The sequence below is a fragment of the Marmota marmota genome, unplaced genomic scaffold, assembly GCF_001458135.2.
Source record: "Marmota marmota marmota unplaced genomic scaffold, marMar, whole genome shotgun sequence".
Lineage (NCBI taxonomy): Eukaryota > Metazoa > Chordata > Mammalia > Rodentia > Sciuridae > Marmota > Marmota marmota.
Window position 1 is genome coordinate 53,465,388 of NW_025999968.1, and position 15,017 is coordinate 53,480,404.

Genomic DNA, 15,017 nt, shown 5'->3' on the forward strand with positions numbered 1-15,017 from the left:
TGCATTTATTGGGTGATATTCGTAGCTTGTGTTTTTACTCAGAGCAGACCAGTTATCTGCCCTAGAGTGTTGACCCCCTATCCAATTTATTTCGCTGGCGATGGATGACTTCACTGAAAAATTATGGATGTCTCACTTCCTTTTGTGTTTTACTAAATTTGATGCCCTTGTTTTGCTTGGCAAGAGGCCTTAAAACTTAGCCTGAGCCTGGGACAGAACCTGGTGGGAGGTACTGATTCTAGCACCAGAGTCCTGCTGCCCCACCCCCCTCATGTCATGACCCAGAAGCTTGTCCCACCAGCTGTCCCCAGTCCCACCCTTGCCAATCCGACTGTAGTTATTTAGGCAGATGGCAGAGGCCACACCAAAATCTTCTCTAAGGAAACTAACAAATGTCACTAGCAATTTGGCTGTGGTTAAGATTTTTTCTGTCTCAGGAAGTAGCTTGAACTTTTAATTTCTGTAGTTTACAGGTTGTCTTCAATTTTAAATCATCAAAAATCTGCATGACTCTTCATTCTTTACCTGTCTTTCCTCCAAAGTTTCTCCTGTGTTTATTTAAAAGTTAAAGAAAAATCTGCATGAGATTTAGTTCAGATTATTTGACAAAAGGTACCTTGTTTAAGACAGAAACCAGAAGGATCATAGTCCAAGAGGTACTGTCTTAGAAGTGAAATTTATATTAAAATATGTACTCCATCACTCACACCAACACAAAACCACACTAGGTTTATTTTCCTGTTACATTAATAGACCTTCAAACTATTGAAGAGTCAATGACATGTATGTTCTTTTATTATTAATCTTCATGTTTTATCAAAACTAATACCCAAACTAAAATTCCATTGATGCACTAAAATTATATGTAACTAAGTTTTTTTAAAAAATCACTGTAAGGCATGCTATGTGTCATACTACTGGAAATGCCCTCTAAGTAAAGAAATGTTCTAATGTGGAAAATAAAAAGTGGCTTTATAATTTATTAAATATTAGTAAACTAGCATATTGACTGACATTATAGTCAGCCTTCCTCATCTGCAGGTTCTGCATCTGCAGATTCAAGTAACAGTCTGTACTGAACCTGTACAAACATGTTTCCTTGTCATTATCCCCTAATAATGCAACATACCAACAATTTACATTGTATTGATTTAAAGCATGTAGGAGGATGTACATAGGTTCTACACAAATACTACACCATCTTATGTAAGGAATTTGAACATCCTTGGATTTTGGTATACTAGGAGTTAGGTCCAATCTCCAAGGGATACTGAAGGTCCACTGTTCTTTTCCCTGTCTTTTCTTCCTTACAGAATGAACTAGTGGTAGGCAATCCAGGAAAAAAATAAAGGAAAAGTTGTTATTTAGTAGAGGAGGTTGGCTGCCTTAAGAGTGGGGAGGGGTAGAGAAAAGAGGAATGTAGCATGAGGTATAAGTAGTTGGGAGCCACTGAAAATGTTCTCTGGAGCCAGCAGGAAAATGAACACACTCAGTTACCCCAGGAAGCCAGGGCTTTACTTTATAAACCAGAAAGCCTTAAGCTTTATCACTGGTTTTTGTTTGCTTGACTGTTTTTCAATTCTGAGGGCCCAAAACTATGTTTAAAATTTAAGTGTGACTGGGTGTAGTGGTGCACAGTGCTCTATCTAATGTGCAAGTGGTAATCCCAGCAGCTCAGGAAGTTGAGACAGGAGGGTCACAAGTTCAAAGTCAGCCTCAGCAAAAAAGTGAGGTGCTAAGCAATTCAGTGAGACCCTGTCTCTAATAAAATACAAAATAGGGCTGGGGATGTGGCTCAGTAGTTGAGTGCCCCTGAGTTCAATCCCAAGTACCAAAAAAAAAAAAAAAATTAAGTGTGCCCTAACCACTAGAAACTGGCAAGTCAACAAAAATCTTGAAAATTCTCCCTAATCAATAAGAAAGAGTGCAATAAATAAATGTCTTGCCAGACATAATCAGCTATGAGTTGTTCTTTTTTTTAATTTTTTATTCTAATTTGTTATATGTGACAGCAGGATGCATTTGTGCTGGGCAGGGCGAGTGAGATGGGAAATTAGAGGGCTGATGGGGAGCAGGGTGCGCCTGCACTAGAGTCATGCCCAAACTGTTGACTGTGCCTCACCTCACCCATAGGGACAGGGAACAGGGTGTGCAGGATGCTTACGGAAACCCCCTAGGAGTGTCAGACTGATCTCTCTTTCCTCTCCTATCCCAGCACCAATCCTTCAGGCAGGGTCTGGAGAAGCTTCCCTGGCTTTCCAGAACACACTGGTACCAGTAGTAAAAAGAAGTCAAGATGTCACTGCACAATGTCACAGTAGGAGGTAACCGAAGCCTTCCAAGTATAGCAGGGGAGATGGGGGAGAAAGGGAAAGAACAACAAGGAGTTGTTCTTTTTTTTTTTATTTTTTTATTCTAATTTGTTATATATCACAGCAGAATGCATTACAATTCATATTACACATATAGAGCACAATTATTCATATCTCTGGTTGTATACAAAGTATATTCACATCATTCTTGTTTTCATACATTTACTTTAGGGTAATAATGTCCATCTCATTCCACCATCTTTTTTACCTGCCCTTGCCTCCTCCCTTCCCCTCCTACCCCTTTTCCCTATCTAGAGTTCGTCTATTCCTCCCATGCTCCCCCTCCCAACCCCACTATGAATCAGTCTCCTTATATCAGAGAAAACATTCAGCATTTGGTTTTTTGGGATTGGCTAACTTCACTTAGCATTATCTTCTCTAACTCCATTCATTTACCCGCAAATGCCATAATTTTATTCTTTTATTGCTGAGTAATATTCCATTGTATGTATATGTGTATGTGTATATGTATATATGTATATATATACACATATATATATGTATATGTGTGTGTGTGTGTGTGTGTATCACATTTTCTTTATCCATTCATCTATTGAAGGGCATCTAAGTTGGTTCCACAGTTTAGCTATTGTAAATTATGTCACAATAAACATTGATGTGGCTGTGTCCCTGTAGTATGCTGTGTTTAAGTCCTTTGGGTATAGACCGAGGAATGGGATAGCTGGGTCAAATGGTGGTTCCATTCCCAGTTTTCCAAGGAATCTCCATATTGCTTTCCATATTGGCTGCACCATTTTGCAGTCCCACCAGCAATGTATGAGTGTACCTTTTCCCCACATCCTCACCAACACTTATTGTTGTTTGTATTCTTATTAGCTGCCATTCTGACTGGAGTGAGATGAAATCTTAGAGTAGCTTTGATTTGCATTTCTCTAACTGCTAGAGATATTGAACATTTTTTCATATATTTGTTGATTGATTGTATATCACCTTCTGAGAAGTATCTGTTCAGTTCCTTGGCTCATTGATTAATTGGGTTATTTGTGTTTTGTTTTGTTTTGTTTTTGTTTTGGGTTTTTTGGGGTTTTTTTGAGTTTAGCTTTTTGAATTCTTTATATATCCTAGAGATTAGTGCTCTATCTAATGTGCAAGTGGTAAAAATTTGCTCCCAAGCTGCGGGCTCTCTATTCACCTCACTGATTGTTTCTTTTGCTGAGAAGAAGCTTTTTAGTTTCTGTTACTTGATTTTAATTATTGTGCTATAGGTGTCTTATTAAGGAAGTAGGGGCCTAATCCGATATGATGGAGATTGGGGCCTACTTTTTCTTCTATTAAATGCAGGGTTTCTGGTTTAATTCCTAGGTCCTTTATCCACTTTGAGTTGAGGTTTGTGCATGGTGAGAGATAGGGATTTAATTTCAGTTTTTTGCATATGGATTTCCAGTTTTCCCAGCACCATTTGTTGAAGATGCTATCTTTTCTCCAATGTATGCTTTTGGCACCTTTGTCTAAAATAAGATAACTGTAATTATGTGGGTTAGCGTCTGTGTCCTTTATTCTGTACTATTGGTCTACCATTTTGGTGCCAATACCATGCTATTTTTGTTACTATTGCTCTATAATATAGTTTAAGGTCTGGTATAGTGATGCCACCTGCTTCACTCTTCTTGCTAAGGATTTCTTTAACTATTCTGGTGTCTTATTTTTCCAGATGAATTTTATGACTGCTTTTTCTATTTCTATGAGGAATATAATTGGGATGTTGATTGGAATTGCATTAAATCTGTATAATGTTTTTGGTAGTATGGTCATTTTAACAATATTAATTCTGCCTATCCAAGAACAAAAAGTTAGTTCTTTGAGAAAACAAATAAAATTTACAAACCCTTAGCCATGCTAACGAAGAGAAGGAGAAAACTCAAATTACTAACAAATGTGATGGAAAAGGAAATATCACAATAGACACTACAGAAATAAGAAGATAATTAGAAATTATTTTGAAAACTTGTGCTCCAATAAAATAGAAAATATTGAAGGCATTGACAAGTTTCTAGAGTCATATGATTTGCCCAAATTGAATCTGGATGATATACATAATTTAAACAGATCAATTTCAAATGATGAAATAGAAGACACTATCAGAAGCCTATCAACCAAGAAAAGCCCAGGACCAGATGGATACACAGCCAAGTTCTACAAGACCTTTAAAGAAGAACTAATACCAATACTCTCCAATTTATTTTAGGAAATAGAAAAAGAGGGAGCACTTCCAAACTCATTCTATGAGGCCAATATCACCCTGATTCTAAAACCAGGCAAAGACACATCAAAGAAAGAAAACTTTAGACCAATATCTCTAATGAACATAGATGCAAAAATTCTCAATAAAATTCTAGCAAATTGAATACAAAAACCTATCAAAAAGATAGTGCACCACGAAGGAGCTGTTCTTGCAAGGAGTCCCGTGTGTGTGTGTGTGTGTGTGTGTGTGTGTGTGTGTGTGTACACACACATACATATCTTGAAACCAAAGAAATTTGTACACCCTACAACTCAATAAAAATTTGAACAATATCAAAAATGAGAAAAAATCTAAATGAACATTAAAAGAAAGATTGCAGACATAATGGAATAAACTGAAGATCATGAAAACACAATAACTGAAGAAATAAGTTAGAGGAAAGAAGAGAGAAAATATTAAAATATTTTAATAGAGGAAAGGCTTGATGTAAGCCCCCTTGGGGATGAAAGAGACAAGATGAAATCAATTAGAAAGAATCTAATCTGGAAGATAGGCCAAACACAACCAAGCATTTAGGATAATTGGATCCCTGGAAGAGAGAAACCAACAAATGGTGCAAAAGTACAAATAAAAATAGGACCAAAAAAATTAATTGAAATGAAGATTTTTTAAAAGTGGTCTGTATACTAAAGAACTGGCCATTTCCAGGAAATTTTCAAATGGAAATGTTCAGCACCAAGATATTTTAAATGGTTTCAAGTCAAATAAAAAGAACTATTTAGGAATGCAAGAAGAAAAATTGAAGGAGGGAGAAACAAAATGGATCAGTGGAACACTAAAGGCCAGAATGTAATGATTTGAGGGTAAAGTTCTAAGGGAAAGAAACTTTCCCCAAGGGATTCTGTCATTCAAGTTGAAAGTCAGTGGGGGACCTTCACAACTCTGTAGAGCAGAGTGTATAGCACCATGAGCCTGCTGAAAGAAAGAAAACACACACACACACACACACACACACACATCTGCCTGGAAAACAAATTCCAGGAAATAGCCAATTAGAGATAATAGAAGGGCTGGGACTGGGGCTCCGGGTAGAGCACTTGCCTGCGTCTGATTCTCAGCACCACATAAAAAATAAATAAAATCAAGGTTTTGTGTCCAACTACAACTAAAAAATAAATATTACAAGAAGAGAGAACATAAGGAGATAACAGAAGTAAAAAAAATAGTACAGAAGATGTGATATTTATTCTATTTAAGTGTGGAAACAATACAGAACATCTATAGAAATTGTATGTAGACTAGATATAATTTTTATAATTCCAGACCAAAGTATATACAGAAAAAAAGAAAGAAAGAAAAGAAAGTGGGGGAGAAAAAACATTAGAATGCTAATGTTCTGATCTTTCAAAGCATGGATCAATAAATATGGTTTCAAATTAAAAGGTACTGTGAATACTTAATAGTATAACTTCCTAATGTTTTTCAAAATTTTTTAAACCTCAGAGGGATATGGTAGTACAGCACACTATTCTTTCTGATGGACAAAAAAAGTTTTATATTTCAACAGTTCCTTCAGCTTTGCTTCATTTTTTTTCCTAAGTAGATTTAAATTTGTAAATCAACCCTGTGTGTGTGTGTGCACTTGCATTTGCATTGAACGACATAGGAAGATCTGTGGGATCATGTTCACCCAATGTGAATGATGATATTTGGATGCTGGGATCTGTACTTTTAGACATTATTTTTTTAATGAGCATGTTGACTTTTTACAGAAACAAGAAATATATGTGGAAAAACAATCTTGAAACAGACATGTGAAGGTATTAATGACCGATACTGGATGGTAGCAATAAGGATCATTGTTACTTTCTTCTCTGTACTCTTTTGTATTTTTTTTAATTTCCAGGAAAAGTTGTAGAATTGTATTTGTATAATATTTCTGAATCCAGTCCATTCATTATTCACGGGCTGCCTGGCAGTGTCCCAACCCCCAGGCCAGCTGGATAGAAGAAAAGACAGTTATGCTGCCTACCAGGGTTGGTGAGATAGCAGGTTCCTTGAGGGTTATCTGTCTGTTCCCTTAGGAAGAGTTGGAATTCAGAGAAGAAGAATTTCATCCAGGCTTGAGCTAAACTTTGAAAATCAGTAGTGTTTGTTGGCGTGTAAGTGGCAAGGACAGCTCCCAGGTAAGAGACCCCCGGAATGGAGAAGACCAAGCCAGGGGTGATCTATGTCTGGAGCTTAGCACATGGTTGGGACAGTGTCTCCAGGGGAAACTGGAAAGTTGGTGACAGCCTTAAATTCAGTCTTTGGAGCTTGCATACTGTCAGGCCATGGTGGGCTAAGACTGAGCTGGCTGCATGATTTGCAGGGTCCACCAGAACAAATAAAAATGTAGGGTCCAGTCATTTAAAAAGCAAGGACAAGTGTCACTAAAGAGAAAAATAGGAAGTCTTTTCTTCCTCCCTTTTTCTACCCTCCCCCATTGTCATATTTTTAAATTTCCTGTTTAATGCCATTCTAAGTCAAAAAGTAAAATTTTAATCATTTAGCATGTATTTAGCAGTTGTGCATATTATGCAGATATCAGATTTATCATATTTAAATGCAGATAAAAGAGCATTTAATTCCAACAAAACACTGAATTGGGGTTTGTAATATATGTTGGGAAGTTTCTTCAAGCCAGCTAGAAAAAGCAAACTCAAGCTAGATTCAGGAAGATGCAAACCAAGGGAGTGTCCTTGGGCACCAGGATGCGGCCTGACATTGCCAGGATCCACCTCTTGCTAACTCCCTCTATCTCTGGTGAAGTCAAGCTTTACATCTCCCTTTCCCAAGGACCCACCATCCTAACCCACAGCATACTGGCCACATCCAAGGGTCTTTAAACCGCTGCTCTGAATATGCTAGCACCTGGGTCAAGCATGACCTAGAGATTATTTCAACCAGACCCAACCTCCAGCCAGCTGTCCCTGGGTGAGGCATGCACTGCCAGCCCAGAGAGAATAGCCTCTGCTCTACCTGGCGTAGTCCATGGCGGGACTGGAGCACCAAACCGGGACCTCCCAGGACTGGCACCAGGAGGGCTCCAGGGAATGCTGGGCCCTCTTCCAGTTTGATGCAGTTGACACCCAACCAAAGGGTAGCAGCAGTCAGGGGCACAGAGAGCCCATCCTGTTGGGGATGGGGAAGTGATCCAAATATGAGCTGAAGCTCCCAGCCCTCTGTGTGCACCATAGTGCCGGCAGTAACAAACACAGATTCAAAGATGAAATTATTAGGAATTTTAAGATGGCCGCAGGAGAGCATTAAACCAAGCGTAGGACCCTTCTACATGCCAGGCCCTGATGGACTGAGATGGCCAGGCTTCAGAAATGAGACAACAGAGCTCGCATTAGGAAGAATGATCTATTCATAGGGAGAGTTTTAAGGAGCCTCATTAACAATTCAGGCTGGACTCCAAGAACTCAAAATTAGATTTTGCAAATAAGTAATTATCTGGTATCAGACATCTGGTTCAAAGTAGACAATGGGTCACCAGGAACACAGCAAGGAAGGAGGCATTCCGTGGACTGGAGGGGGTAAGCAGGGCTTCTAGTTCTCTGTGTGTGTGTGTGTGTGCGCGCGCGCGCGCGCGCGCGCAAGTGTTTTCTTGGCTCCTGAAGAGACTGAGTCTTGCTACAGACACATGACAAAGATGTACCATGATCAGAAAAAAAGCAGCGGGATAAAGGAAAGCACAGGTCAGATGTTGAAGCAAAACTCAGTAACCTCAGATGTGACATTCTCCAATTCCAGGTGTGCCCTGCATCTAGAGGAATGTCCATAACCATGCTGCCATGGAGGTATGACAGGAAAGATGACAACATATATCACAAAGATATTCCAGCAGATGTTGGAATATATTATGGGATAAATTGTGAAGAAAGGTGCCTGGGTATTTCATGGGCATGAGTTTGCATCAGGAGTAGAAATTTTAACTTGAAGTGTCTTGGATTTTTCTAAAAGAATACCACGAGTGGGAACCATGGCAGTCAAGAGAATTTTTAGTGGGGCATAGTGGTGCATGCCTATAACGTCAGCACTCGGAAGGCTGAGGCAGGAGGAAATTATAAAATTATTAAAGCCAGCCTCAGCAACTTAGTGAGACCTTGTCTCAAAGTAAAATATTTTTAAAAAGGGCTGAGATGTGACTCAGTGCTTAAGCGCCCCTGGATTCAATCCCCAGTACCAATAAAAATAAATAAATAAGACTTTTAAAGTCAAGTTGTTTGTAGCTTGAGCTCTGTTTGCTGCTTCACAGTCCTTTCCCATTTTGACAGGGGGCTCAATACTGCCTTAATATTTGGGGGGACTGAAGATAGAACCTATAGGACCTAATTGCTTGGATGGAGAAAAAAGGTCTGAAAGAAAGAAGGACATAAGTGATTGGGACTCCTTGAAAAATTCCCATCTCACCTTGGAGTAGGGAAGACTCGAAGACTCAGAACCCAGAGGATGAGGAAGAAAATAGTCCTTGCTCAGTGTCCTTGGGGCTGGTTCCAGCATCCCCTATGGACACCCAGCTCCACAGATGCTCAACTCCTTTGCATAAAATGGCATAGTGTTTGCATATAACACGTCCTGTGGTATGTTTTAAGTAGTAATCTCTGGGTTGCATATAATACTTAGTACAACGTTCATTTTTTGATCTACGTTGGTTGAATCCACAGATGGAAAACTCGCACACAAACATGGCAGGCCAATGGTACCTTTAAATCTGGAAACAAAACTCAGAAACTTCTGAGTGGTTAAAAAAAAAAAAAAAACAGCACAGGCTAGTCAAAGGGTGTCGCGACTTCTTGCCCGCAAGGAAGACGCGACACTCAGGAATCTTCTTTCAGTAGTTTATTTCAGGCCCTTGATAGTTCTTCTTCTCTCTCTCGGATGCCCCTCCCAGCCTTAATAAAGCATCTCAAGCCCCAATGCAAAGCAGCCACGTGGAGCTTTCTCATAGGGTAATGAAAAGTCATGCGCCAACTCTCCCAAATAAGGAGTTGTTTGTCACAGACCACAGCCGAGCCAGCGCCATCTTGTAATGGCGACCATAATTTGCATAAACGGCAGAAGCGGCTCACCACAAAAGGGCAAATGACAAACTAGGAGAACAGAGAGAGAGAGAGAGGGAAAAAAAGGTGTGATTCATATCATCAGGATCAGTTTCCCTCATACTTAAAAAGAAGTTCCTGCAAATTAATAAGACGAGGACCACAACTCAATAGAAAAATGGGCAAAAGTTGTAATAGACAGTTAACAGGAAAGGAGATACAAAGAGCTCTTAAATATAAGAAAGGACACTTAATCTCAGAATAAAAGAAATGCAAATTAATGTTAGTGTGAGGACATTTTTGCACTTAGAAATCTGATAAAAAGCTTGGTGATACCTCTATGAAAACACTGTGGGGAAGCAAAAGTTCTCACGCATTTCAGGTAGTTATGTAAATTGGTGCAGCCCAAGGGCAAGCAGTATGGCAGTTTTTATCAAAATGACAAATTCATAGCCCCAAGGCCAGGTCTCTTTTAACTACCTCTCCAGACACCCCTTCTACCTTCCCTGCCCTCCACTTTGCCCAGGCTCTTGGTTCTCCAGTAGAGAACCACTGCCCCTTTGCCCTAAAGCTTCTGATTAGCTAATGGGAAACCCCAAGAAAAGAAAAGGAGAAAAGAAGGATATTTATCCCTGATCTCTTCCCTGCAGTCACCTGGTCCTCCTGTCAGCTCCTCACAGGATTCTCTGCGTCCAAATTCCAGTATTAGCACCTTCTCCTTTTCCCTTCAAGTCCTGAGTGGTAACCGCCCCGCCACCGCCCCCTGTTGTTATCTGGAGGAACTGCATGCTCCCCTATGGCCTGCCTGCGTTTTGCTCACACATTTATACATAATCCTTTGATTAAAGTCATTCTGAAATTATCCTAACTGGGCTCTGCGGTTTGCTGTCACAACCCTGGCTCATACGCCCTTTGCTTAATGTCTTAGCCCATTTCATGCCACAGTGCCACAGGCTGGATAATTTATAATGAATGGAAATTTATTTTGCTTATGGTGTTAGAGGCTAGGAAGTCCAAGGTCAAGGGGCCATCCATATGTGGTGAGGGTCTTCTTGCTGCATCATAATGTGGACATCACATGGCAAGAAAGCAAGAGAGGACCAAACTTGCATTTACAACAAACTCTCTCCATAATAAACCTTCTTCCTCAATATCAAGGTTAATCCATTCTCACTTTCTCAGCTGTTGAATTGTGGATTAACTCTCTAGTACATGAACTTTAGAGGACACATTCAAATCCTAGTACCTAGCAATCCTACATCTGAAAGTCTGCCTGTGTAGACTTTCACATGTGCAAAATGATATGTGTCTAAGAGAATTCCTTGCAGAACAGATTAGAAACAATTCAAATGTCCATTGTAGGGGACTAGTTACATAAATTATAGTATGTCCATAGAAGAGAACATCATGCGACTATTTTTAAAACAAAAGCAAGAAAATTTTCTTTGATGGAAGTGCTTCCCAGATATATATGGAGTGGAAAAATCAAGAATAGAGTCTGTACATACTATCTCTTGCCTAAAAAGAGGGAGAAAATCAGAATATATATTTGTTTTTGCTATGCATAAAGGATTCACCAAAATAAAAGTTTTCTGAGAGGAACAAGACTCTTCACATTTTTATAATGGATTTAAAATTTTTTTTAACCAAATGACCATGACTAGCTAAGAAATTGGTGCCAGAGCTGTTTGAGTAAATGGGGTAAATGATTCAGCTTCTTGGCAGGCTTGGAAAGGCTGGAGCCAGGAAGTTCCCTCTTTCTTGCTGACCTTTATTTATTTATTTATTTATTTATTTTTGCTGCTGGGGATTGAACCCATGGCCTGTGTATGTGAGGTGAGGGAAGCACTCTACCAGCTGAGCTGTATCCCCAGCCCTCTTGCTGACCTTTTATTGTCATGTCTTTGCCCCCATTTTTATTCTTATAATTTAAATTAGAACTTCAGAATTTTGATCACCTAATGTTGGTTTTCCTTTCAGATGTGAAAATGAAGAAAGGACTTAACAACTAACAATGATGCTCTTGAGCCACAGTTCCTCAGCTGTCAGATCACGCAATTTGTGCCTCATGGGTAAGTACTGCTTTTCACCCTGGGTGTTTAAGAGCATGCCTATGTGTTCTTCACCCAAAGAGCAAACAGATTTCCTAGGCTGGAGGACCCAGATGGACCCGCCCAGTGTCAGGGGTTCAGCAGAAGGTAGTAAGTCAGTGCTAATGGCTTGGATTCAATATGGGTTTCTGCCTAATATTAATTATAGGGAACCAAACAGATGAGCAGGAAAAACATAAGCCACAACCCTGTTGGGGACTGTCCTTGTGTACAACTGAAAGAGTGATTTTTCCTGCTACCCTCACTCCAATCCATTGTGGAGTTTATCACCCTACCCCTATATTTGGGAAGAGGCCAAACCCCTTCTCTCTTACCATTCCCCCAGAGAAAAATCATCCCTAAACTTAGGTTTCTGCATTTCATTTATTATTGATCTTTTTTATTTTTCCCTGGAGTCCTATTCATTCATGCCTTTTCTCTGCCTTCTTTCTGATAATAGTTCAGTATCTTAGTGTCTTCTGTTCCATATTTCATCAGTAGGCATCCGTTCATGGACAGTTGTCTCAGTGTAGACTGTCCACACACTGGGCAATGTACAGCATCCTTGGTCTCCACCTGTAAAAATGCCAGGGGCCCCATATCCCCTAAAGCTATTGTGATACCCAGAAAACAAATGCTCCCCCCAACCTCAGGAGGATGAGACTCACCAATTCCCATTAAAATACCCTTTCTTCTTCTACCACCCTTTAAAGTGTGTTGGTTAGCAACATGCTTATTCATACCTGAGAATTTTTTTCAGATAGATAACTGCTTCTTAGGAGACTCCCTCAATCAGCCCAACCCTAGTTGTTAGTACCAGCTCCCAAATCCATCTTATTTTGGATCCCCTCAGGACACTGCTTGGACCATGTGTCATGGTACCAATGTCAACTAAGAACCATTTACTTGAGTATTTTTATTAGTACAACAAAGTCTCAATCCAATATTAATACATGAGTGTAAAAGAATATCAAACCTAGATTGTTTTAGGTTGAGCCCAGAGTAAACATTCTTGCTTTTCTAACTTGTTTTTCTTTTTCCCAGTGTACCTGAGTCTAATGTTCGTCACTTCACACAATCTTCCTGGTAAGAGATGTTCTTGGCTTGACTAAATATTGGATAGGATCAAAGTGTTGGGGTGACCATTCAGATGTATAAAATATGGGAAATTTGATTTTTTGATCCCAAATACATTGCTTATTTTATTGGAATCCTTTTTCTGTAAAAGGAGGTCAAATTAACTACTCTTAATTTTCTTGTTTGTCCCACAAAACTATTATAAGAAATTGATACTAGAGATCATTTACAAACCCCTTGAAAAAATATCTAGCTCCCAGTCGTCTCACTAACAGAAGAATAAGGAGACACACGCTACGCCAACAAAAAAATAATTTCTATTTAATTTACATTCTTCCACCTGCTGATTCCAAATAAAGAAAAATAATCTTTCATTAAATCTTACCTGCATATATAAATCTGTCTACAAAACTTCAATAGCTTCCCATATTAAATGTATGTATCGCCTTTTGCTAAATGGTGGGGTTGAGGAGGTAGCAACCAGGAAGCAAAGGCCTGGGATCTTAACCACAGAAAACTTAGGTGATCTTTCAAAATTTTCCCAAAGAAAGTCAGGATTTGACAAGAGGAGCATTAGTCCCATTCGCCATTGCCACTTTCCAGTGCCTGCCACCGCATAACTAATCTCACGGTCTAGAAAATGGCTCTATTTGTGACTTAGCATTGTTGTGGGGCTTCAATGCCCAGGAAGGACCAGTCTGAGCACACATTAGATGCCCTCCTACCCGTGACCAGGGGATTAATGCAGGGAGAATCCAGAGGAAGGAAAACTTACAGTGGGCCAAGCTGAACTGCCTCTGGAGGGGCCGGAAGGGAATGGGAAGCATACCAAGAGTCCAGGATGAACTGGATCCTTTTGGTCTGGTGAGCTACAGAAAGTCCCTGATTGGAGAAGCCCTTCAGTCCAAATTCTGTTTACACAGTGCCGAATTCCTGATTCCTAAGCTTTGCTACCCTGACAGCATATTACTCATTAATAAGCTGTATTAGTTAATTTCCCATGTCTGGAGTTTCCAAGATACCAGGCTTCCAGAAGACGCCTCTCTGCAGAGGCCCCAGTCCTAGATCCCAAGGGACAGACTGAACAGTGGCCAGAAAGCCACCCTGGGCTCAAAATTTCAATGCCTCTTTTCTCCTCCTGTTCTCTTTATGTCTTTCAGATGGAAGTTGTAATTTAAAGATGACATTTCGAGATTTCCGGTTAATTCTATCATGGGAATTAGAAAAACAATCCACCGTGCCAACTCACTATACATTATGGTATACAGTCATGAGGTTGGTTACATCTCATTTTTCTCTTGCTAAACATATCATCTTTTGATTATGTGGTGTCTTCCCCCGCCCCATTGTTTATTGGAGTCTTTTTGACCAAAGGTAAAACACCCATTCATTTTTTTTCTTTTCATACTTACATATGTGTTTATTAGCAAATATGATAATTATAGAACTAGTAACAATGTGATAAAATAGAGGAGGTGTATAAAATTAAATATTGTGCTCAATTTGAACTTCTTGTCATGTAAAGTCTACTGTATTCTCTCCTGGTTTGTTTTGTTTTGTTTTTTTAATGCAACTAAAGTAAACAAAGAAAATTATATTACAGAGTATTTTTGTGGCAGTAAAGGAAGGAAATAGTTTTGTCACCCATTTGTTTTTAATTAATTTGAATGCTTCCATAATCCAAAGCTATTTTTGACAAAGCTGTATTTATTACCAAAGTCAATATCTACATGTCAGAACCTCAGAAGCAAAACAGTTATAGGGTTCTCACAAATGATTTCTCTAATTCAGTCAATCTGAATGTTTAAAAGTCCTGTGTTTTCCAAAAGTCCAAAGGTCTATTGACCATATTGATGGTTTATGTTCAGTTTTCTTTACTCAAAGAGGCATGTGGGACACCAGAGAGAAGTCTGGACCAATCCAGCACATGCTGGGTACTAAGAATGGTATGATCCTTGACCAGCTTGACACTCAGCTTGGGGCTCAGCCTCTGTGTGTTAATGCCACCACTTAGGGGTGTTTCGAAAATCAGTGACATAATGGATGGAAAACTTCTTTGTCTCCCTTCTTCCCGCATCTGACATTGCTATCATAAGTGGTTCCTTTGATCCAGTAGCCCCTTGGAGTGTCCTTTCGCTGATGGTTTATTTGGCTTGTAGCTGTTGCTGCTGGCCCAGGGGAGGATGTG

The 15,017-nt window shown here is 39.5% G+C and overlaps 1 protein-coding gene across 6 annotated transcripts in view; it reads left to right on the forward strand.

Annotated features, from left to right (window-relative positions):
- Positions 1–15,017, forward strand: part of Ifnar2 (interferon alpha and beta receptor subunit 2) — a 32,586-nt gene that overhangs the window by 567 nt on the left and 17,002 nt on the right. The window contains exons 2-6 of one of the 6 annotated variants that reach the window (XM_015478699.2): positions 6,660–6,761; positions 8,374–8,420; positions 11,643–11,734; positions 12,797–12,838; positions 13,990–14,104. In XM_015478699.2, the coding sequence (XP_015334185.1) occupies positions 11,677–11,734; positions 12,797–12,838; positions 13,990–14,104 (215 nt within the window). In that variant the 5' untranslated portion in view covers positions 6,660–6,761; positions 8,374–8,420; positions 11,643–11,676. The remainder of the gene's footprint in view (positions 1–6,659; positions 6,762–8,373; positions 8,421–11,642; positions 11,735–12,796; positions 12,839–13,989; positions 14,105–15,017) is intronic. The other 5 variants (XM_048803607.1, XM_048803605.1, XM_015478700.2 and 2 more) reach the window with 5 other exon arrangements.